General features: G+C 28.7%; 3 protein-coding genes and 1 long non-coding RNA gene across 8 annotated transcripts; 1 reads left to right on the forward strand and 3 right to left on the reverse strand.

The window, feature by feature from the left end:
• Positions 1 to 130: 130 nt before the first annotated feature.
• Positions 131 to 8,426, forward strand: LOC114928526 (aldehyde dehydrogenase 1A1). Of its 3 annotated transcripts, none has more exons than XM_085480770.1 (11): positions 131 to 213; positions 292 to 462; positions 4,765 to 5,028; positions 5,137 to 5,241; positions 6,315 to 6,416; positions 6,493 to 6,658; positions 6,933 to 7,237; positions 7,315 to 7,417; positions 7,503 to 8,010; positions 8,091 to 8,165; positions 8,250 to 8,426. In XM_085480770.1, the coding sequence occupies exons 3-11, from the start codon at positions 4,993 to 4,995 to the stop codon at positions 8,317 to 8,319; spliced, it is 1,470 nt and encodes a 489-aa protein (XP_085336896.1). In that variant the 5' UTR covers positions 131 to 213; positions 292 to 462; positions 4,765 to 4,992; the 3' UTR covers positions 8,320 to 8,426. The 3 variants fall into 3 exon arrangements, with proteins under 3 accessions (XP_085336896.1, XP_029155598.2, XP_029155599.2); XM_029299765.2 differs by having other exon boundaries at positions 292 to 448; XM_029299766.2 differs by having other exon boundaries at positions 292 to 428.
• Positions 821 to 6,818, reverse strand: Tektin-A (Tektin A). The gene is made up of 7 exons (XM_085480769.1): positions 3,685 to 6,818; positions 3,144 to 3,436; positions 2,584 to 2,893; positions 1,842 to 2,056; positions 1,418 to 1,640; positions 1,184 to 1,338; positions 821 to 1,083 (listed from the first exon to the last, which is right to left on the reverse strand). Exons 1-7 carry the CDS (start codon positions 3,748 to 3,750, stop codon positions 867 to 869), a joined length of 1,479 nt encoding a protein of 492 aa, XP_085336895.1. The 5' UTR covers positions 3,751 to 6,818; the 3' UTR covers positions 821 to 866.
• On the reverse strand, positions 6,899 to 9,425 carry Ndufb2 (NADH dehydrogenase (ubiquinone) 1 beta subcomplex, 2, 8kDa). 3 transcript variants are annotated; one of them, XM_029299771.2, is made up of 4 exons: positions 9,237 to 9,425; positions 8,864 to 8,993; positions 8,636 to 8,749; positions 6,899 to 7,190 (listed from the first exon to the last, which is right to left on the reverse strand). In XM_029299771.2, the coding sequence occupies exons 1-3, from the start codon at positions 9,335 to 9,337 to the stop codon at positions 8,660 to 8,662; spliced, it is 321 nt and encodes a 106-aa protein (XP_029155604.1). In that variant the 5' UTR covers positions 9,338 to 9,425; the 3' UTR covers positions 6,899 to 7,190; positions 8,636 to 8,659. The 3 variants fall into 3 exon arrangements, with proteins under 3 accessions (XP_029155604.1, XP_029155603.1, XP_029155602.1); XM_029299770.1 differs by having other exon boundaries at positions 6,899 to 7,229; XM_029299769.1 differs by having other exon boundaries at positions 6,899 to 7,232.
• Positions 9,426 to 10,400: 975 nt separating this feature from the next.
• On the reverse strand, positions 10,401 to 19,094 carry LOC114928537 (uncharacterized). The gene is made up of 8 exons (XR_003819078.2): positions 18,856 to 19,094; positions 18,543 to 18,716; positions 17,949 to 18,069; positions 16,742 to 16,928; positions 15,692 to 15,906; positions 14,136 to 14,733; positions 11,946 to 12,342; positions 10,401 to 10,526 (listed from the first exon to the last, which is right to left on the reverse strand). It is a non-coding gene; the product is annotated as an uncharacterized LOC114928537 (long non-coding RNA).
• Positions 19,095 to 24,201: the final 5,107 nt, after the last annotated feature.

Here is a 24,201-nt window from a genome sequence, read left to right on the forward strand (position 1 = left end):
TCAAAAATCCTACACGTGAGCTACAGAAACATTCAATTGACCAATCAAGATAAAAGATTTCTTTGTCCGGATTGGTCAAATAAATTCTACCCCACGAATAGGATTTCTGAACACATCTTTATAAGTGAGTGTAACATTCTAACCTATTATATAACTAAAATCTATTGAACTTGTAACATATAAATAAATGATATACATATAGTATATAATAACGTTAGTAATAATTATTTATTAACACAAACATAGACTTTATACGATTTGTTGAGAAAGTAATATTTTTTTATATTAAAGGTTTCTGGAGAAGGATTCATCAGAATTAAAAAAGTTGATCTAAACCAGCACTTTATGCAGCTAGTATTTTTCTAAAGTGTTTAGCCTTCTGGAGGAAGAAAACAGAGCTATTTAAAGCTGAGCTCTATTTCAATTTGGTATACATATTTATAAATGGGTGAATAAATCAATGTAAATATTTATATGCATGTATGCATGTAATTTTAACTAATTATAATTATAAAATGTGATAAAAAAATCACAAAGCATGACTATTTTCTAAAATATCTTGGCGACTTTAGTTTCAAGATTTGAAATTGCTACAATGCATAATTAAAAAATACTAGTTATATTTTATGTTAACTTGCAATATAAGAAAATTAAAATTGCAATTGTTATGAAAGAAAAATTATTGTAAAAAAATGTTTCTTTTTAAAACATTGATAACTTATTAAAAACATAATTTCTATATAATAGATTGTTAATGTGTAATCTATAGCCTGTACTATTTATTTAAGATGTGCAATAAATAAAAAATTAAATGCTATACTTAATTTTCGATAATTACACAATGATTATGTATATACCAGTTTAATTTATTGAAATCCAGACAATTCTGTGGTAGAAGGAAAGAAAGAACGTAATACCTGACCGCGTTCTTTATCTATATATATGGTTTTTCGTTTTATCATTATTTCATGTTCGAGGGTACCTCTTGTCTTGACTAAATTCGCCTGAGATTCCTCAGTGCGTTTTAATTCTGTCAATATAGCAGAAGTTTGTTCGCCAAGAGATTTCACTTCTTCGATAAGACTAAATAAAAGTTTTTTCATTCATTCATTGCTTGAATTTGTTTTGATAAAGCATGCTTTATTAAAATTATTAACTAATAATCTTTTTTTAAGTTACTTACGCAAACTGAGCTGCATCTCGACAACTTTCGATATTCTGTCGATTCAATCTATTATCCAATCTCGTTTGTGCTAATTTCATGGCGTTATTTAATCCCTTCGTCGAATCCCGAAGTTCTTCAATCAACTTTTCCGTGCTTGCTAATTCACGTAAGCACTAAAAAGAAAAATGTTCTTCGTTAAATTTTACTTAATTTTGTTTTGTGCATTTTGTTGTACACTCATAGATTACTTACACGAAGTAATTCCTTTTCTAATTGCTGAAGACAATCTTGCGTAAGTTTCACATTTTCCGCGAGTGCAATATCAACGCAAGTTGCTTGATCGCGTAGGTCTTTAATAGAATTAATATATATTTCGTTCAAAGTCGACCTTAAATTTATTGATTTTTGTCTAGCATTCTCGCTGACGGCTAATGTTTCTCGCGTGAAGTCATCATAACTTGTAGGAGTTGATTGACTGAAAAAAAGTAAAATATTCATTAGATAAATTGACGATATCGAAAATCTGTAATTAGTAGCAATTAAACTATTCTCTCAAGTAAAAATAAATGATTAAATCGATTATCTGTATTATTATCATCGCTATTTCTTATGAAAATTTAACTTCTTATAATATTCTATTTAATGTCAGACTTGTATATATAAAGTGCAAACTTACTCGACTGGAAATCTCGTAGCTCCAGCTTTCCATAACAGAAGAGGAGAATCGTTAGATAAATTCGTACACAAAGATTCTATATTATAAGTATGAGCCTTATCAGACCAATCGTTCTCCATTCGCGCTTTGACGGTCTTTAATTCAATCATCTGTGTCTCAATCTGTTCGTAAGTTCTATTGAACAAATTTCGTATTTCCGAACAAAGCGCTATTTCCTAAAACATACACGGAGAGAATTTTCTATTAGAATTTATCCCGAAATTGATGGTAATCGTGAAACAATATGGTATTGGAAGAATTTTATAAGAGAATTTTATATTTATAATTTTCTCTAATTAATATTTACCACAATAAAAAATATTAATGTCAATCACAATAAGATATAAAATATGTTTGATTAATTTTACTAAAATATATAGTAAAATTTCAATAATTTTAAAATATATTAAAAACTATATTGAAAACTTATGATTCTTTAGAATAGATGCCAAAAAAGTGATAAACATAAAATATTTTATATAAATTTTACAATGTAGTATATTTTCAGCTTAAGCATTCATAATTTTAACATGCAACATGATAATTTTCGGTTATTTTTAAATATGATAAAATTTGTAGTCATTTTGTGATAAAATATGACAAAAAATTCTCTTCGTGTATAAACTCAATTTAGGAATGAAGAGATTTAATTGCCAATCATTAATTGCAAATTTTTTGGGCGGGGAATTCATCGAGATTCAACCTTTGTCAGTTGCTCCTCGACGTTATCGCGGACGAGATCCGATTCCAAGCGAAAGGAACGTAATTGCAGAAACTCGTTTGCAATAGATGTAGGAATGATCAATATTGACAAGGATCGCTGTACTCGACGACGCTCAGCCTCCAACAGTTCTATCTCTTCCACATTGGCAGCGATCGCGTGTTCCAATTCCGTCTTCCAACGATACACCACGTTAGCTCGTGTTTTTAAATGTTCCGTCGTCTCTAATTGTGTTTTATCAGCTGCCGTATATGTTTGATCCACGCATTGCTTCGCGTGGCTGGCCGTGACTCTAAAAAATTAATTTTTATGTCAATATTACAAATATATAGTAAAATATATATTTTTTATACATTACATATATTTTTCTATATAATAAATATATTTTTTATATAGTAAATATATATTTTCCTATATAATAAATATATTTTTTAAATGCGACTGAATTGATAAGTAATACTTTTATCACACATAATAATGTGTGTTCATTATTAGTTCATTTAAAAAATATATAGGAAAATATATAGTGTGTTGACTCATACTGAGCGTCATAAATTTTCTCATCCGACTGCTGAAAGGTATTCCAATTATGGGCTCGCCATTCACTTGGTCCATAACGAGTGATGGAATATCGATCTGTGACTGGTCTTAAACCTGTGATTCCACCTTTAGTGGAACACGTTACGCTGCCCGTGGCCCATGGTCCAAGTGGTTCCATTGAACATTCAGGCTTCGGTGGATAATCATCCTCGGGCTGAGGTAAATAGGGTGGAGGTTTTTCGACGTTGTCTCCGCAAGCATCTCCGTGTTCCACCGCAGGACTCGGTTGCATTTTCTACCTCGAAAATTTGTCACGAGATGAGGGATAATAGATTGTGCATGTCATGCAAGATCAACGATAAATAAATACAATTCTCTGCAAATATACACGCCATTCATTCAGTTTGCTTTCTATTGTTATGTTTAAATTAACGTGCAGTTGCATTTTACATATATTGATGAGACAAATAAATATAACATAAAAATATAAATATAATTATAAAAAAATATTTATAATTATAAATATAACGTAAAAAAACTTACCGCAGTTTGTTGTGAAACACCCTGCGAGGTTTCGACCAAACAATCATGTTCGTTCAAAATAGACATTTCTTAAAGCAATTAATTACACAAAATTTGTATATAGCTTTTAAAATTTAAATTTTACAAATGTACTGCAAATTTAAAAGATTTGTTTAAAATGCACGTAACGTAATCAATATATATATGAATTTCCATGAGTTTGAGTTGCCACTTCTGTGTTGCCATATACGTATGCTGAGAAAACCTGGTTTAAGTATCGATTTAATACAGCATAGAGTCGCTTCATTTTTTTTACGAATAAGAAAGAATTATTTTTTCATTAACCTATTCTGTGCGTTTTTGCTGTCAAAGAAAAATTATTATTAATAAAAATATCTACGAGTGCCCAACTTCGGGATATTTGCACATCATAAATATTTTTCAAGATACTATACTTATCTACATCTCATACAAGCGAATAAATGTTATCGCGCTTCATGTAACGAGATAAATAATATGCAAAATAATATTATGCATTCGGGTAAATGTTTAAAAGATATAATCTTACTGCTATCACAATTGATTTTTTAGCCTACACTGAATATATAAAAGTGTATTAATACTTTGATATTATTCTATCAAAGCTGACAATAAGTAAGCACAAAGATGCCCCAAAGGTCGAATCTCTTTATCAACACTGAGAATATTTTTTACTGACTGTGTTATTTTCACATATGTGTAATTTTTTGATAAATTCTATGAATAATTAAATTCAAAAGCTGATATCTTTCTCTAAAAAAGAACATTATTTAAGAATATTTCAAAATTGACAACTATATATCTATGATAAGATAAGACAGATAATTTAAGAAAAAACAAAGCTCTGATAAGTGTTACTTTGTTTACAACTAACATTATATAATTGTAACGAATGATAATCTCAAAATAGCTTCATGAAACCTATATATTTAGTAGAATTCTAAAAAGAATACAGTGCTGTTTCTACATAAGTAATATCTATTATAAAGGGAAAAATAAAATTGTTTGATTTTTATACCATCAGGATACCGATTTAATAACACAATGTTTTTTTTATCGAAGTTTCAGTCTCACTAATCACATTGTATATATATGAATAAGGACGTAAAATATGATATAAGAGATATCTTCCCGAGGTGTAATTAGAGCTAAAGTGTATCAAATCTTATCACACGTTTAAAATAATTAGTTGATAACGCTTGACTACTTAAACAAGTATTATCCATTTCTCATAATTGCTGGTTAACTGTCGTCGAGTATAGACGTAAAATAGCTGATTGTGAGAAGAAAATGGCAAAGCATTCGGTGGAAATTAAATATACCAAAGTAAGTTGATATTTCGTATAATTTCATAAAGAGTGCATAGTGATATTATATTTTTCAAATTAATATATATGTATATATATATATATATATATATATATATAATTGTAGCTTTTCATTGACAATGAATTTGTGGATGCTGTGAGCGGCCGTACATTTCCCACAATAAATCCCGTTGATGGCAAAGTTATCACAGAAATTTCCGAAGGAGATAAGGTAAAATTGTTTGCGTAATATCACATAATATATATTTCAGTGTTTAGTCCTGGAAAACACAGATGAAATTTTACAAATGGCGAATTAGAAAATTCTCGTGCTATTTTTTATTTTAAAATCTTTAATAAACAATTAAAATTAACATTCGATTTCTTTATTCGAAATTTATTTAATATAAAAAAGTAACGATTTAATGTAAAATTGGAAAAGTATTACACAAAATTAGACGCTTTATTAATTTTTGCACTTGGAAATTTATTAGATTTTCTCATTTGTGTTTTCCATGACTTCAAGAAAAAATATAGAATTTGAAGGGCACTAAAAAACTCAGAATAAAAAATATTAAATGAAGAACATAGGTAAAAAAAACTTAAACTTGTCAAAATTTGAATGTCAAAAAAGGAATCCGAAACTCTAAATAAAAAATGCTTCAAATATGAATATTCAAAAAATAGAACTCGTAAAAATTTTTGTTTTTGATAAGAGATGATTTGTTTGCTTGTTTGTCGCGTGTGATAAAAAAGATATTAACGTATCATTTATCTTCATTCTTTGTCTTTATTCCCAAATTTTTAATTTTTTCTTCAAAAAAACCGACAAAATATGTACGGAATATATTTCTACTAATTTGTTTTCCATTTTAATATATTTCACATCTGTGTCTCACACAAAAAATTATGCATTCTTTTTTAATTTGACATGTTTACGTTTCTTAGCAGATGTAGATTTAGATATTGAAGAGGAATCTCAGTGATTTTTAGAATGTCTTTTAGATAAAAACATTGATATAACAATCTTCTGTTTATGCATCATATTTAATAGATAAAAGTTATTGATATCAAAGATTGATTAAAGAGATAATAGATAGAAACATTTTAAGTAATATCAGCTGCATATGATTAAAAATTGTAATTCCTGATCTAATTCTAAAAAAAAATAAAAACTGTATTGCTGCACATAATATTGAAATTAAATTGTATCTCATTAATTATGTGTGACGCTAAAAATGTTAACAAATACTAATTTAAATAAGAAAGATTAATCAATTATAATTTAAAAGATAAATTTTTTAGCTCGATGTAGATAAAGCAGTGGCTGCTGCTAAACGAGCTTTTGACAGAAATTCGAAATGGCGTCAAATGAATCCATATATTCGTGGACAACTCATGCACAAGGTAAATTATACCGTATAAAATATACCAAACAATAGTTACATAATCTGAATAAATCTAACAAAAATTAATAAAATAGTTGGCAGATCTCATCACGCGCGATTTAGATTATATTGCTTCTCTTGAAACTCTTGATAATGGCAAAACATATGCAAGTGCTAAAGGTGATATACAAGCAAGTATTGCTTTTCTTCGTTATTATGCAGGCTGGTGTGATAAGATAGTGGGAAACACTATCCCAACAGGTATTTATATTTTCGACATTGTTTATGATTATTTTAACGTTTCTGTATGAGATTACTTGTATAAGATAATTCTGAATTTGTACGTACAATGTATATTGTTATATCAACAGATTATTAATTAAGAGAGTGACCACTAAATCGAATATAAACTATATTAACCTTATTAATATAAATTATTATATATTATATCAATGTTTATAATTTTCTACTATATTCATGAAGAGATAGATAAATTATAAATACCAGTAAATAATTTTATTTATTACTTGACTAGGTGATTCCAATGTTACATTGACGCGAAGAGAGCCAATCGGCGTTGTAGGACAAATCATCCCTTGGAATTATCCTTTCATGATGTTAATTTGGAAATGGGGTCCTGCATTGGCAACTGGATGCACTGTAGTCTTAAAACCAGCAGAACAAACGCCTTTGACTGCACTTTACGCAGCCGCTCTTGCTAAGGAGGCAGGATTTCCAGCAGGTGTTGTAAACGTCATTCCAGGTTACGGTCCAACTGCTGGTGCAGCTATTGCTGAGCATCCAGAAATTCGTAAAGTTGCATTTACTGGATCTACTGAGGTATTCACATTTAAATAAATATTTTATGTAACATTATAGAATAATTAATACAAGTAAATTATATTTTGCTTCTACAGGTCGGACATGCCATAATGGCAGCAGCTGCTAAAAGTAATCTTAAACGTGTCAGCCTTGAATTAGGTGGCAAAAGTCCACTTGTTATCTTTGATGATGTTGATGGTACGTTGTAAATAATATATTTAATAAATAATTATTATATTTTTATTTCTATTGCAGTTTTAATATCTATTATATTAATTTATAGTGAAAGAAGCTGCGAAAATCGCGCATGATGCTATATTTAGCAATCATGGGCAAAACTGTTGCGCAGGATCGCGAACATTTGTGCACTCTAAAATATATGACGAGTTTGTAAAGCACGCTAAACAGCTAGCTCTTGCTATAAAAGTAGGGAATCCATTCGATTCTACAACGGATCAAGGCCCGCAGATCGATCAAGTTATGTTGGACAAAATTATGGGTCTAATCAGTTCGGGGAAACAGCAGGGCGCTGTTGTGGAAGTTGGTGGAAATCGCGCGGGTAATACCGGTTACTTCGTACAGCCTACAGTTTTCTCGAACGTGACCGACGATATGCGAATTGCCAAAGAGGAAATTTTTGGCCCCGTTCAATCAATTTTGAAATTTGATACCATGGATGAAGTAATTGAACGTGCCAATCGCACCAACTATGGTCTTGCCGCTGGTGTAATTACTAAAGATATTGATAAAGCTTTGGAATTTGCCCAAGCCGTAGAGGCAGGCAGTGTTTGGTAAGTAAACAATTTTATGAAACATACTTTGCCATATGAATATAAATAAATATCTATGCTAAAGTCGTAATTTTTATTAGGGTAAATTGTTACGATGCTATCACACCCCAAACACCATTTGGTGGATTCAAACAATCTGGCATAGGACGTGAATTGTACGTAATAATTAATTAAATTACATTAATCTAAATACTATGTAATTAAACTAACAATGTTATTAATTATTAATTATTTTTTAGGGGTGAAGAAGGCCTAAAAGAATATCTCGAGATTAAAACTGTTTCCATCAAAGTTGCAAAAAAGAACTAATATCCAAAATATACAATGTGTCTTGATTTTTACTATATCTTTTTTTAATCGATTTGAATAACGTTTTTTGTAACAGATGCTTAATAAAATACAATTATATATATATATATATATGTAATAATATTTACCTTACATAATATTGATATGAAAAAATCATATTAGAATATGTATTAGTAATTTAAAAAAGTAAATAACATAGGATTACAAAAAAGATTAAAGAAACAAAATAGTGTTTCATATTTTTACTAATATATTGTACTTTTATTCTATTATAAGCATTAAAATTTTTTATTTCAAATAAAAAGAAGTATTTTACCTTATATAATATTTGAAAAACTATCTATGTACGAGCAGGCTCTACATAATCATCTGGCGGTATACCTAATTCTTCATCTGTCCATTTGGATGTTTCGGGATATGGAAATTCTCCCTAAACATAAAAAGTTATTATATTAGAAGCTATAGCAAAATTGTTACATTAGAGAATAATAATAAATATTAGAATTGCACAAAAGTGAGATGTTCAAAATTATTCGATACTTACAACAATATGACCAAAGTCATGCCAGAAATGCCATAAGACCCACCACCACATAAAACCTCCAAAAACTTCAGCTGCATATACCCATTTCTTTTCTACTGGTGGAATCTCACGATATGATCCATGATAATGACTGACAAAATAACAATAATACATATTAGTACATCTAATAAATCACATTAATAAATTATAATATTGCAAAAAATGGTTATAAGAAACTTTTTCTACATCAATATTATATTATTAATCAATATATATTCGATGTGAACACATTCGAAATACATTTACTTTTATTTAACATGTTCGAACACTAGTAATATAATAGACTGAGAGTTAACCTATAAAACATACAGGGTTACATAATAATTTTACTTACTCGTGACCGAATCTGACGGACCGTAAATTCGTCGCAGGAATTTTATTTTGGCTACTTCTACAGGCAATTCTCAATAAATTCAATCCTCGTGAAGTTATCATTGTGAAGAATCGTTACTCACAGCGGATCCTTCTCAGCCTCAGCTGCAACTTGCGCCCTTGCGCACTGCGCAGCAGTACTACGCATGACGTAAGACAGGTTAAGTTAGAGTAGAATAGTTTGTGTGTGTGTGTGTGTGTGTATGTGTGTGACAATAAAGAGATATATTATATATATAACACATATACATCTTATTACTAAATAAAAATAAAATTGCTGTTAGCAATTGATACAATGATTAGAATTTGTCCAAAGTGTAATTTCATCTTTTTATATTTATTAAATTCTTATAATCATTTTGAAGTAAAATAAATATAAATCAATTTTGAATTTTATATATATATAGTATATATATAAAATTCAAAATTGATACAAATTTAATTCTTATTATATATAGTATAATTCTTTTAAGATGTAAGATACATATACATACATATATATATCATTTTGAAGTAAAATAAATATAAATCAATTTTGAATTTTATATATATATATATATATATATAAAATTCAAAATTGATTTATATTTATTTTACTTCAAAATGATATATATATGTATGTATATGTATCTTACATCTTAAAAGAATTATACTATATATAATAAGAATTAAATTTGTATCAATTCTAGATTAAATATAAAGATTAAATCTGGGGGGATACTCTACCCAGACAGCACCAAGCCCAAAATTGGCGCATAAGATATCATTAAGAAATCTTTAAGACAGCTTTAGGAAATCTTATGATATGATATCCGAAAGACATCTTAAATATATTTTAAAGATATCTTATGCGCCGATTTTGGATTTAGTGCTGTCTGGATAATATTATTTCTAAATATTTCAATTACATATTAAATCAATTGTTCACAAAGCAATTTATAAATTTTTAAAATTTTAAATAATTATATCCTGGATTATTTTCGTACTTTATATGTATTGAGTTTCGATACTTCGAGAGTTGTAATTTGACATTTCGAATTGCGATCATTCATATTTCTCTATTAATATATTGTAATTTTATTCTATTATATAAGTACTGAAATTTTGTGACTTATTTTACCTTCATATATATAATTGCGACTTGAGAAATTATCTATGTACAAGCAAACTCATCTCTACATAATCGTCTGGCGGTATATATATTTAATTCTTCATCTGTCCATTAGGATGTATTTGGATGCGGAAATTTTTCCTAAACATAAAAAAATTGTTTCATTAGAGAAATGATAAAATTGTGACACATTAGAGAATATTGTTCAGCGCTATACGTTGAATCGCGCGCATTCAAATCGCTTTTTGAAATGTTCACTATTGTATACACATATATAAGCGCATGATATTATTTAATATTCTAGGCGTATTCTTAGAATATTAAATATTCTAAAAATACGCCTAGAATATTGCTTAAATATTAAATATCATGCGCTTATAGGGTACATATATGTTAACTGCGTCTACATTTTGTTCGTAGAAAACTCTTAAAAATGTCGCATAAAATGCTTTGTCACAACAAAAATATTACATCTCGTATAAAAATCTACCGCTCTTATATCTAAAAATCAACAGATATCATATGTCACATCTGATAAAACTGTGTACGTGAGATTCAACGAAAAAGCAAAGTAATCACTTTACAAAATAATCATTCTTTTAAAAAGCATACAAAAATATATATTCAATAAAATTATAATATAGAAAATCTTAGAGGATTTGACGCAAAATTAATTTTATAGTCTGAAATTATCAACCATCTTGAGAAAGAGATCTTTTCTTTTGTATTCAAAATATCATACTAATTTGATAATTATATACTTTGACATTTATTTAGTGGAAAAAAATAATCTAATAAAAATCTAATATTTTAGTTAGCATTATATTATTGTTATCATCATTTTAAATTATATTGTATATACATTTGTGATTTACACTTTTATAATATTTAGCTTTTAATAAATCAATAACAAAAATTTACTTGTAAAAAAAATTATCTAATGATTTAGTTACCAAATTATTATATTGTTATCATAGTTTTAATTATATCATATATTTATGATTTATCCCTAACAGCATAACATGTCTGAAAGACGTTTGGAGGATATTCAAAGGACATCTGAACATCCTCTAAATGTCCTCTAAACATTTTTTGGATATGTGTGTTAAGGATACTTCATAATATTACGTTTCTCTTTGATATATTTGTTTGGTATAAGAAAAATTTTTTGATTGCCTATTTTACTATTATCATTTTAATTTGACTTGCTATTATTCGAATATTATCAAAAAAATATTGCACATTTATTTTTAAGAAGAGAAAATGTCGAGAAATACGTACATCAAGCGTTTTTATCAGAAATATCTAAACGTTATAATCATCTCATAATTATAAATTAACTTACAATCATACAACAATAAAGTTATATTTATACTGATTAGTATATATACTTGTTTACTAATAAATGTCATAAATCATAAATCGAAATCGTAAAAAGCAAAGAATACAATGCGCCTGTGTCTTATATTTGGAAATAGAATTTTTGCAAGATAGTGTACGCATTTTATTAGAAATAAGATTATATTTTCAAGGTGTAACGTATTTAAGTAAAAAAACTACCTGGCTGCCCTTTTCCATTTTGTCCTGTCCTTCTTTTATGAGATTAATTTATGACAGCTTAACAACACAAGTCGATGGAAGTCGTAGAAGTATATCAGCCGCGGAATGTTCGCCATTATCCGCGGTACTACTGAAACTTGGGGAGCAAAAGGGGCGCTCTTCTATATTAGGGGAGCGTCGCGGCTCGTTGCTATTGGCCAAGCAGGGACGCTTTTACAAGCTGCAGCGAGGCATTTGGTTCCCGAGGTAGCAACCCTGCCGAGACTTATCCCGCATTGGCGCTTCGACCGTAACATGTGGCCCCCGGTCGTATCTAATATATTTTATAGAGGCCGTCGTCCAGTATCTTTCTCTGGCGAACGATCTCTTAACCGTAGATACGAAACACCCATGTAACCTGGAACAAAATTGTCTTTGCAAAAATACATGAAGTAAAACAGTATGAAAATTTAAGTTAATAAAATGTTAACATTTTTTTAACAGAAAAAAAAACAAATAAAATACAAAATAGAGATAAAACAAAGATAAAAAAATTTTGTATAACATATTTTTCCGTTCTAAATATTATCAGTATCATCTGTATATATGTATATTTATACATTGTCACAATCGTATATAATTGTTTCTGTTTTTATCATATGTATTACTTTTAGTACATTAACTGCCACAAATATGATCGACATTATATTAACGTAAAAGTAAACGTCATATTTAAGTTAAATCTTGTATTTAAATGTCTTTGCCATAATTCATATTTAATTCTGATTGTACTAAATCATAACACTAAATATAAATCACTAACTGTAACAATATCATTTATATTATGCAATATATCATACTTATTCTTAATTATTGTATTTTTTGTATATATGTTCATGTTATTTAATAAAAATTAAATAATTGTAAGAGTAAAAAAGTAATTAAAACAAATTATAATATATTTGAAAAATATTTTATCGTGTCTGTGATATTTTTTAGAAGAAAAATATACATGTTTGTTTTTACAGCGATCTAGTTGCTTTGATCTATTTTATATATATGTAAGAGAGACAGTAATGATTTTTATTGGCATTTTTTCTAAAAAAAAATCAACACACTTCCAATTTGTTAAGATTATTATTAATAATTAATCTTACAGAAAAATAAAATCTACTGTGTATATTATAAAATAAAAAAACTTGATATATAAGTAGTATATATCTGCATTAATTTTAAATTGAACTTTTAAAATCTCTTGTTTAAGTCGTAATATATACTCAATTTCTTATAATATATGTTTTTTTAAAAATGTTATATATATTGCAACTTTGTAATTTTTTACATATACTTTTTACTCAGCTCAAATTAATAAAAATTTTGTTATAAAGTAGTCTGTTTAAAATGAGCAAAAAATATATATAGAATAAGATAATTATCATTTATTTTATATATTATATGTATATGTTTCAAAATAATATATTGCATAATTTTTGAAAGTAATCGACAAATAAATAACTTACTTTATATTAATTACATTATGATTAATTTAGTTTTTGATAAAAAAGATAATATATAAATGTAGTTTTCATTTGTTTCCCTTTCATTATTTCAATGTATACATGTATAAAAATTTAACCGTATTTATCGAAATAAGAATTTTATCAAAAAGATATAATTAAATATTATATAGAATAGGCATAGAAATGCATTTAATATTAGCAAAAATTGCATTTCCATTTTTGCAAAGATAGTAAAAATCTAAGATAATTGAAATATTTATATATAAAGCATCATAGTTTTATTTCTATATAAATCAAATTATATAATAATATAATTATATAAAATATTAATATTATATTTTATAACTTTTTAGCACATATATATTATATATATCATAATTTAATCGCGAATTAAATTCAATAGAAAGTATTATAAGATTTCCACACAGTGTCTCGAAATCAATCGCATATTATACAAAAAATGTATCATTTAATTCTTAATTAAACGAAAAGTTTCGTTAACTTGAATATAGTTGTAGAATGCATTTTTTTCAAGAAAAATATTATTGTAGAAATAAATCTTCTGAAAAAAATTAATTTTGTAGCTATACACTACTTTTTATTCATGTTTTCTTAATTTATTATTATTATAATTTGATTTATTATTGTTATAACTTTAATTTTCTTTTTGAATTTGCGCATAGATACTTACATCATTAAATCTATTCTCTGTAGACGACTCTGTATATGATTTAATCGATATGTCGTTCATAAGCAGCAAAAGTATCCCATGATTAGCTATGTGCATACGTGTATTAACCAGATGCGTCAGCGCATCATATCCGACCCATTGTTAATTCATATTTTTAGCGTCGCCACTTGGGCTAGTGTTTATACCATCGCGGTAACTTTCGTTTAGAGAAAGAAAATTTATTGATGATCCACGTTTACGAGACCATTTGGCGGTTTCCGTATACGCTCCCTGTAGATTAAGAAAAAGAGCGGACTAAGTCGCACCCCTTTTACGACCACGTAAACTGCATTAGATTGCAAATTCTCGAGCACATAATAACGGTCTCATCGTCATCGTCGTCCCCATGGCGAAGAACGGGGCCTGTAGATTAGATGGCTCGTTCGATGGGAGATACGAGAAATATGTCAGCTCGTATCCCTCGTCATCCGGGGGGCATCCACCCCTTCTTTTGGTTGACGTGGCGCGCACGCAATTTCCTTCATCCCTTCTTGCCACGAGAGAGTGTTTCCATGGATACTCAGTCGGCCATTTTGTTCCATGGGCGTAAGGGATGCGCCTGAAGAAAATCCGATAAATTAACCACCGCTACGTGGGAAAGTACTTTTAAAATGGCGACACATTTCCAACCATAACATAGTAAAAAATATTGCATTTCAAATATAATTTTATACTTGTTTCTTTATGCAATCTACTTTTTCGTTACCTACACAGAGAGGATTTTCTCTTACAATTAGAATTTATCCCGAAATTCATGGTACAGTATGGCATTGGACGAATTTTATAAGAGTTTCTCTGATTAATATTTACCACAATAAAAAATAGAATATTTACTACAATAAGATATAAAATATGCTTGATGAATTTTACTAAAATATATAGTAAAATGTCAATAATTTAAAAATATATTAAAAACTTATGATTTTTTAAGTATTTTAAGTAGAATAGAGAAGCATATAAAATATTTTATATCAATTTTATAATGCAGCATAATATTTTCAATCCAGCTTAATTGTTCATGATAATTTTAACATACTGCATACTTTTCGACGTATTACAGATTATAATAAAACTTGTAGCGAATTTTACGGTAAAATATAAAAAAAATTCTCTCCGTGTAACTTTTTTAATAATATATACCAACAAGAAAAGTATTGTAATTGTAAAATTATTTTTTTAATAATGTTTCATCTTTAACATTATTTTTATACAATATTTTTTGTAAAAATAGAAATGCACGAATATGCAATTATATAATTACATTCAAATTAATATATAGAACACATAAAATTTTATTTTTTTCGAGAGAGATGAATCGATATATATTCTTTTTATGTACGACTTCTAAGAAATAAATACTTTGCTCTAAAAATGCGATTACATTACTTTTCATTTTGTCAATTATAAGAAAATATTTCTTATTTTTTTAATCACCCGTGATTGCCACATACTACAAGTTACAAAACCATATGATAAAATAACCCAGAAAAATAGAAAGTAAAAAGAAATGAGTGCACCTGAAACTGCTTAAAAAAGCAATAAAACTGCCATATGAACCGCACATCTCCGAATCGCATTCTTTTCACGCATATTTGGCATTATTGTATGACCAAAATTCCGCGACGTTGTGTTCCACCAACAGAAGGTTTCGATGAATGGGTTGCTAAAAGCGTACTTTTATTGCGCCTGTAAATATTACAACCTCCAATGCGTTCAGCTTGCTCCTTCTTTTCTGTAACGAAAATCTCGTAACTGAAAAGATCAGGAAAAATGTCTAAAGAATACTATTATATTTGAAATTTTTATATCCTTTTATATATGCACATATTCATGTACTTCTGAATTTTATTTATATAATGGAAAAGTTAATAATATGAATATGGAATAATTTATTATATGGAATAGTTTTTTTCGATAGATTTGTGTAATCGCGAAAGTTTAGATTTTCATACATTTCATATTAATAATATTCATTGCAATATGATACATTAAATTATATATGTATCTATTATATATGTCTTGAGTGTGTAAATTGTTATTAAAATGTTTAGATGACCTTTAATGATGTATTCTTCGATCAATTTAGAATTATTCTCCATAGCTAATTTAAAATAAGCTTTTAAATTTTAACGTAACCTTTTAATTTCCAAGCATCTTAGTAATTAAATTTTAAAATATAACATTATTGCATTAAAATGTATTCAAAATTAAATGCAAATCTTAAAATTTGATTATTAATTTTACATGTTGAAGCTTAATTTGCGGCTTTTATCTTTAGTTGATCACAATACATATATAATGATTAAAATCTCGACAGTTTTATTAAAGAAAAAAATGAATTGATTCAAGAATGCATATATGTAAAACGTATTTAACTATTAATAATAGATAGATAACGTATTGTATATTATCTTCGATACATATGAAATATTTTAATCTTGCCAATTTAATCGGGAAAGAATGAAATATTTACAAATCTTTCATGTGTTAGGGATAAAAATTGAAAGTCAAACAGAGGCAATAAATATCGCTAGCGGTAGCTAGTTATCCCAAAGACTTATACGCACGGTTTCTTTTACTTGTCAATAAAAACGTGCCACATGCCCTGTTTCCTTGGTAACGATCGTAGAATATATTTCCTTCTTCGCAGTCAAGTCCTCCAATATGTCTTCCGTGAAAGTAACGAGGAAGTCGTTGGCCGCCGGTACTTTCGATGCGGTAGCAGCTGCTGAATCGCCAATTGGTTTTGGCAATCTATTTAGAAGAATGATAAAAATGTCATTTTCTTTTTTTTCAAGCTACTCGATATAGTATATTATTGTATTTATTAATCCTAAAAGCCCAAATAAAAAATAAGTCTGGTTATATCACTTGTATTATTAACAGTACCTTTATCTTACAATTTATTTACTATAAAAAAAGAATTTTATGACAAGTATTTTCTTATGATATATACATTTTCTTTTTGATAATGTAAGTAAAAATTAATAATACATTTATCAAAGAATCTATTCATCTTTTCTATTCTTTATTCTATTTGTCTAACTAAGACGATAATTACATAAATTATGTATAGCAATAGTAATCTTATGTTGTCATTATTTGTTTTTCTTTCACAAAAGATATTTTTTTATTAATGTATGCTGTAAAAAAATCTGGCAACTTCTAAGAAATTAATAAGTCATTTTTTAAATTGGATACAATCAATGAAATACCGTTATTTTTACAAAAAATAAAAGAAAGAATTAGGTATGCGCGCGTGCAACTAAAATTGCACAATTTATCAATTATAAAACATCATAAAATTTAATAGCAAAAAAATGCAAGAACAAAAAATATCTGAAAAAATTTAAAAGTAAAATGTTATATATCTGTTACTTATATCTTTGCTTCTATAATAAAAATGTTCTTTTATAATAAAAATTTTATGCTAAAGATTGAATAAATTGTTCAGTAAATTCATTACAAAATATAATGGAATAATAAATTTGTTTATAAATATGAATGTACCAAAAGTGATAAATTTAAATTTATATTTTCCTTTTCGATTTATTAGATTAATTAGATATAAAAATAAAAACTATTTAATAGTTTGATAATGATCAGGTTATATAAATACACGTCGGCTATAAATCTAAAGCAGAGTGTGTACTAAATCTACTATGTCATAATTTCTTATGCGCGTTAACTATACTTTGTTAAGATAACGAGGACTAGAATTATCGCTTGCAGGGAGATCCTTAGAAAGTTAAGAAATCGTTCGCTCATACTAACCGCCAATCATTGCTTCATAAAATATACAATGCGTGTAAACCCATTACACACGAATTTAAAGATATTGCACGAAGGATCACATCGTCTTGTTTTCCTCGTTAAGTGCGGCTCGTTCGTGTGTCTGCAAAAAGAGAAGAAAATAAAATACTTATCCCTTTCGCAACTGCTTATAATTATATATATCGAACGAGAATTTAAGCGAACTGTCTGTAATTACCGAAGATAAGCAATTATATATATATTAGATTCTATAAAAATTCGTATAAATTTGTTTAAAACCAAATAAGCTTGATATTTTCGATTCATATAAAAAATTTTATAAATATCTCGTAACAATTTTCAACAAATACTAATATTTTTTTCGAGAAAAAACTGCATATATATTATTTTTATATTATACATATATATGTATATATGTGAATTAGTATCAAGATAAAAGAAAGATAAATGTACATTCATATACTCATATACTACATAATGTATATTGTATATACATTATAATAGAGCATTAATATATAATAAAAAAATATTTATTGAAATAAAACTGTAATGCCAATTTTAATGCGCAATCAATTAATATATACGTTAACTAACCTGTATGACCGGCTCTTTGCTTTCATATCATCATCAACCGTATTTGTGTAGATCTCCGATCCATTTATATCCATATTTATATCCACAATATCATAACATTATCTCGTAAACATTTATAATAATGCGGATAATTATAAACGAAAGAATCGATCATGGAAAATGCGATTTATTCACCTGAAAAGTATTCATAATATACTCTTTATTTTCAAGACAGATATGAAGATAAGCTAGATGTTCGCATGAAAATAATTTGTTAGATTTGCATGCTGATTGTATTTCTCTACGTGATCTCAAATATTATCATAAAAATTACCATTTGATGTAATATTTTATGTCGTCGCATTCCTAAACGGATCGGTATCGGCTTCGCACTACTGTGTTGCAAAATGTAACAAAACAAAGTGGCCGGGTGGTTAGGAGGCCTGGGGGTCGATTGTGTAACTTTTTCTAAAGTAAAAACGTGAAAAGTGAAAAATTTCCACCAATCACGCATTGATTTTAAGATAAAATCGATGTGTGATTGGAAGAAATTTTTCACTTTTCACATTTTTACTTTAGAAAAAATTACACAATCGAACCCCTGGCTCGAGCTGTCACTCTCTCTCTCTCTCTCCCGTTTCCCGCCAAAACAGTACAGCGCTTCCCCCACTTTACTCCTTTATTTTATGTATCCACCTCCCCCAATAATCGCGCCACCGTAACGAATCCGCACACGTCACGACTATCCTGTCACATATACATGTATACATATAGTATACAAACATGCACGAACGAATTTTTCAGTCTATATAATATTATTACGAGAATGAGATAAATCAATATTTTAGTTAATTACTAAATATTCTAATGCTATTATTCTAATTACTAAATATTCTAATATATTTGTTGATAACTAAAAATAAAAATTATATTATCGATTTTCGCGTTTAATGCACATATTTATGAATATTCGATTAATTAACGAGATTAATTTTTGATAGAGGCTTATTATTATACAAGTATGTGTTTAAAATAAACAACATTGTTATACATTAACAATATCTATGTATAAATGCTTTGAAAGTTATATAAAGAACGCAAAAAAAAAATAATTGTCACGGCATGCAAGAAGGGGTCCATTATTCCACTTGTCATTACAAATGCTTCAAATTAGTTCAAATTTCATGTCATTGATCATGTTAAAGAAAAACAGCATAATTTATACTAGCCATATTAAAGTCCCGTAAATCGGAGTCGCGTGATTGGCTCCGCGCACTCTGACGTAATGAAAAGTACATTGTTGCGAGTCTACGTGTCGCGCTTGTTTATGCTCGTTACTAGGTCTTGTTAGGAAAAGCGCGGGCAATAGTGTCGAAACTTGCTCGGTGCTAAGCAAGTCTAATCGCGATCGGGTCGTGAACTTCATCGAATTAATCCAATTAATCGTCTCGTGCCATCGTTTACTTGTCGCGCGTCGTATTCGTATCACGATTTCGAGTTGCTCCAATAATTAAATATCGAGTCGGCCGCAACAATTTCGCGAGCATCTCTCTAAACCGGGTGAACGACACGAAACGAGAAAAAATGTCGGGCAGTAGCGAGTATCGGGAGTGTCAAAAAAGGGTCGATCGCGGATTTTACGCATATAAATACGTGAATATTTTGCGTTGCGCGCGACCGAACTTCGAGACCGAAAATATTTCGCGATACCGGGTGCTTCGATCTAGATCGATTCGTAGACGAAGTTGAGTAAGATGGCGGCGAAGATGATATCGCCTCCGAATGTCGGAGTGTCGGAGGACGATATGTCGGGAGTGTCCGAGTGTCGAGTGCGCGTATTATGCGAGTGTTTTATGTGTGTTATCGTGTGTGATTGGAAAAATCATATTTTTCCGGAGTGAGTGTGCCTTATTGTGGATTACGGGAAGAATTCTTCATCGTCGACGAAGGACAAGGACAAAGGATTGAGCAGAGGAAGATGGCCGCGTTTCAACGACCGGCAAGTGATTTTTTTTTTTAATATTTTTATTATCTTATACTCGCCTGATTAATGTGATATAGAATTGTGTTTCTAACAAAAGTTAGAAAAAAAAACCAGAAATTATATTTAAGGTTTAGGCACATGAAATATTAACATATCCCTTAAAACTGGGATAAATTACGAAGAATATAAAAATTCGAAATGCGTTGCTTGCTCTTGAAATATTTTTTTTTTCATATATTATTTATTGTATTTGCAACATAGGTGTTATTGTAATTAATAGAGAAACAGCCCGATCTTATATTAATATATCTATTAATTCGATATTTAATATTGCAAAAATATTGAGATCGTTCAAGTTTGAAATTTGCACTGTAGATAATCGTTTGCCACAGAAGGTAACTAGATTCTGAGCATTCTACTATACCGACTGAAAATTATTTTGGGTAACTTCTTTTCCAACATCTTTCTTCTTGAATTATTATGAGAGAATTCTCGCTAGAGGGCAATTCTTTACGTGGGTGTTTTTTCTTAATGCAGCATTGAGAGCTGTCAAGAAAAAAGTAAATATGCCAAAAAAGAAATTTGGTTTTATATTAAGTTTTTTCAGAAAATATTCTTCAAATTAGCAAACGATAATTATGTTGAATTTGGTGTTTATATTTATAATAAGAAAATAAAAAAATAATTAATACATAATAAATCAATTTTTTAAATATTTTTGCATCATGTAAAAGATTTCGTCCGATAGTTATTTGATGTGATAGTAATAATAATAAATTCACAAGATGCTAATAAAAAGATAAAAATGAGTTAAAGAAATAAATATAAAATATATAATATACTTTTATTTTTTAATAAACAAATTTTAATTTAAAAACATTATTTATATCTGCTTAATTATTTTGCAAACTACACCGAATTACATAATTAATAATTATTTTACTTTATTACGTCGTACATATTGCAGTGTATGGAATGATAATTAATTTATATTATGTTATTATCATATGTTTATACATTGTTATCTTCGCAAAAGTAAAAGATTATTTTTTTATGACTGCGATTCTCTTTATTACTCAGTGAGGCATATTAAACGCAAATATATCGTTTATTAATTAATTGCAACTATTTTTTATTCTAATATTTAAATTATGATATTTATAAAACACATTTTTTTATAAATGTACCTTCACCTGCAAAGATATAATATTTTTGTAATTTATGTAACTAAATAATGACAAATATTATACTAATTTTCAATTTTTGAATTTTATTATTATTTTACTTTTAATATATTCACATTATTTTTAATATTTTTGTAAATAAAAATGCTCAATTATTCAAATAACGTATCCTGTCGCAATCGATTAAATTCTTTTACTAAATTACGTTACACAAATTATTTGAGAGAGAATTTATACATTATTAGAAATTTGATACACTGCAATTGTTATAATTAATATACCGATGAAATATACATTGAGAGACTTTAAACGGAATATAACGGAAAGAGATTCTGTGCATTATGAAGGTTCTTTCTCTATAGGCTCTGACATTTTCCAGCCGCGACAGGTTTTTGAATTGACACTTTATTTCATCTGAAAAAACGGCATCGCAGGTTCGGATACGAAGAGACGACGGCGATATAACTTTGAAAGATGCACCGCGTATTTGTTCGTACACCGCGATAATCAGTTGAGCAAACAACGAGCGAGTCGTCTTTGGCGACGGCCGTCGGATCTCGAAGGACTCGACTGGTTTCAGCAACCATGACGAACGATCAGTTTCTCTCGAACATCACATCTAACTGCATTGCATTTCAATATTAGTCGATTATATTATTGATTTATCGTCATTTTTCTCGACAAGTGTTCGCGAAACTCGTCAATAGGGAAAAGGATTATTATAGTGATAAATTGGTAAAATGTTTGCTTCGTTCTCTTCCTATAATTTGTGGATTATTCTGCAGACTGAGTGAGTGAATATATATAAAACACACGCATATATGTACACACATATTATAAATTGAAGATATTAATAGATAAGATAAATATCTTTGATCCACCCCTTTTAATGCCGCGATTTAATGCGTAAATTTTAGAAAAGTTACATAATTTTAATACTTTCTGCTAATTTGTACATTGAAAAAAATTTGTTATCTTGACTAAATCGTATTATTTTGTTAATTGAGCATATGAAAATATTTAAATTAAATATAGCAAAACGTATATATTTGACTTAAACACTAATATATGTTCAATTAACAAAATAGTAATTTAGTTGAACGGTTTAGTCAAGTTAACAATTTTTTTCAATGCACGATTGTCTATAATTACTTTTAAAATAAAACTGACTTTTACAAATTTCTGATTCATTAAAAATTCGTTTTCTATTACGAAAAAAATATTATTATATTAGATGTTTTCTGAAAAATTATATATTTTGAAGTACAATGAAAAAAATTTGTAAACTTGATTAAACCTTTCAACTAAATATTATTTTGTTAATTGACTATATAAAATATTTAAATTAAATATAACATATTAAAGCTAACAAAACGTATATATTTGAGTTAAACATACTAATATATGTTCAATTAACAAAATAATAATGTATAGTTGAAAAAGATTTAGTCAAGTTAACAAATTCTTTTTCAGTGTATTTACCAAAAGAACAGTGTCTTTCACCTCTATTCTTTATCATAATACCTTTGTTACAATTGAAATTTGCTGGATTACTCAGACACACAAACATATTATTTATACAATGATTATTTCTCTCTGCCTCGTTAATGACGCGTCCGCGATACGTTTATTATCAATCTCTGTATTACGCCTGTGCAAAGCTGGTAAATACACTTAAAATTCGCCGGCAAATCCAGACAAAACTCTTCTTCGTCGCGTAGAGTAGATCTTTATGAGTCAACGTCGTGTAGAGTCACACAGAGAGAGACCGCATATAAGAGAAGCGAAGAGAGCAGGGACCCAAGAAAGAAGGCGCGCTCTCTCCAAAGTGGGAGAACACGCATAAGCACGTTGTTTTTATAATACACGTTAAATAACTTTACGACGCCTCAAGTATCGTGGCAAATTGATTTCGTAACGACAATCACGGAATTAATGCACAATAAAAGTATCATGGCGGCAATTAAGCCGAGCACTTGCTTAACTGTGAACCGCTCGCGGCATTTCAGTCGCCGCCTGGGAGCGCCGAATGAATGATACATAAAAACGGATCGAGTGTTTCCGCGCCAATTTTTTTTCTCTCTCAAGACGTCAAACATTGTTACGTTCGGAGGAATGACGGAGAGTACCCCAGATAAAGGCTTTCTCATTATTGCGCTCGATACGTTAAATGTGTCTCGATGTTGACAATCAGCTGATTCGTGCATCTCACGTTTATTCTCAGTGCATGTGTATCGGAGGAATTTTTTTTTTCCGGACAATCGAGCGACAATTGCTTCGACAAACGCTGTGCCACAGTTATACATTTGCTTAATACGATATTAGATCGTCGAGAACCGAGCGGAGTTACGGCGCCGCGTTTCGCGCGCGTGCGTTTGTGTACACAACTATTAAGTGCTTACATTTATGCCTGTCATAATTGGCTTCGTTAAATGAAGAGAGTGACTGAGGAATTAGCTTGCCGGTAATAACGCGGCTATTTATTAACACGTGAAACGAGACGCCAGGGGCC

The sequence above is a fragment of the Nylanderia fulva genome, unplaced genomic scaffold (genome assembly GCF_048542155.1).
Source record: "Nylanderia fulva isolate GAGA-0341 unplaced genomic scaffold, ASM4854215v1 Scaffold16, whole genome shotgun sequence".
Classification (NCBI taxonomy): domain Eukaryota; kingdom Metazoa; phylum Arthropoda; class Insecta; order Hymenoptera; family Formicidae; genus Nylanderia; species Nylanderia fulva.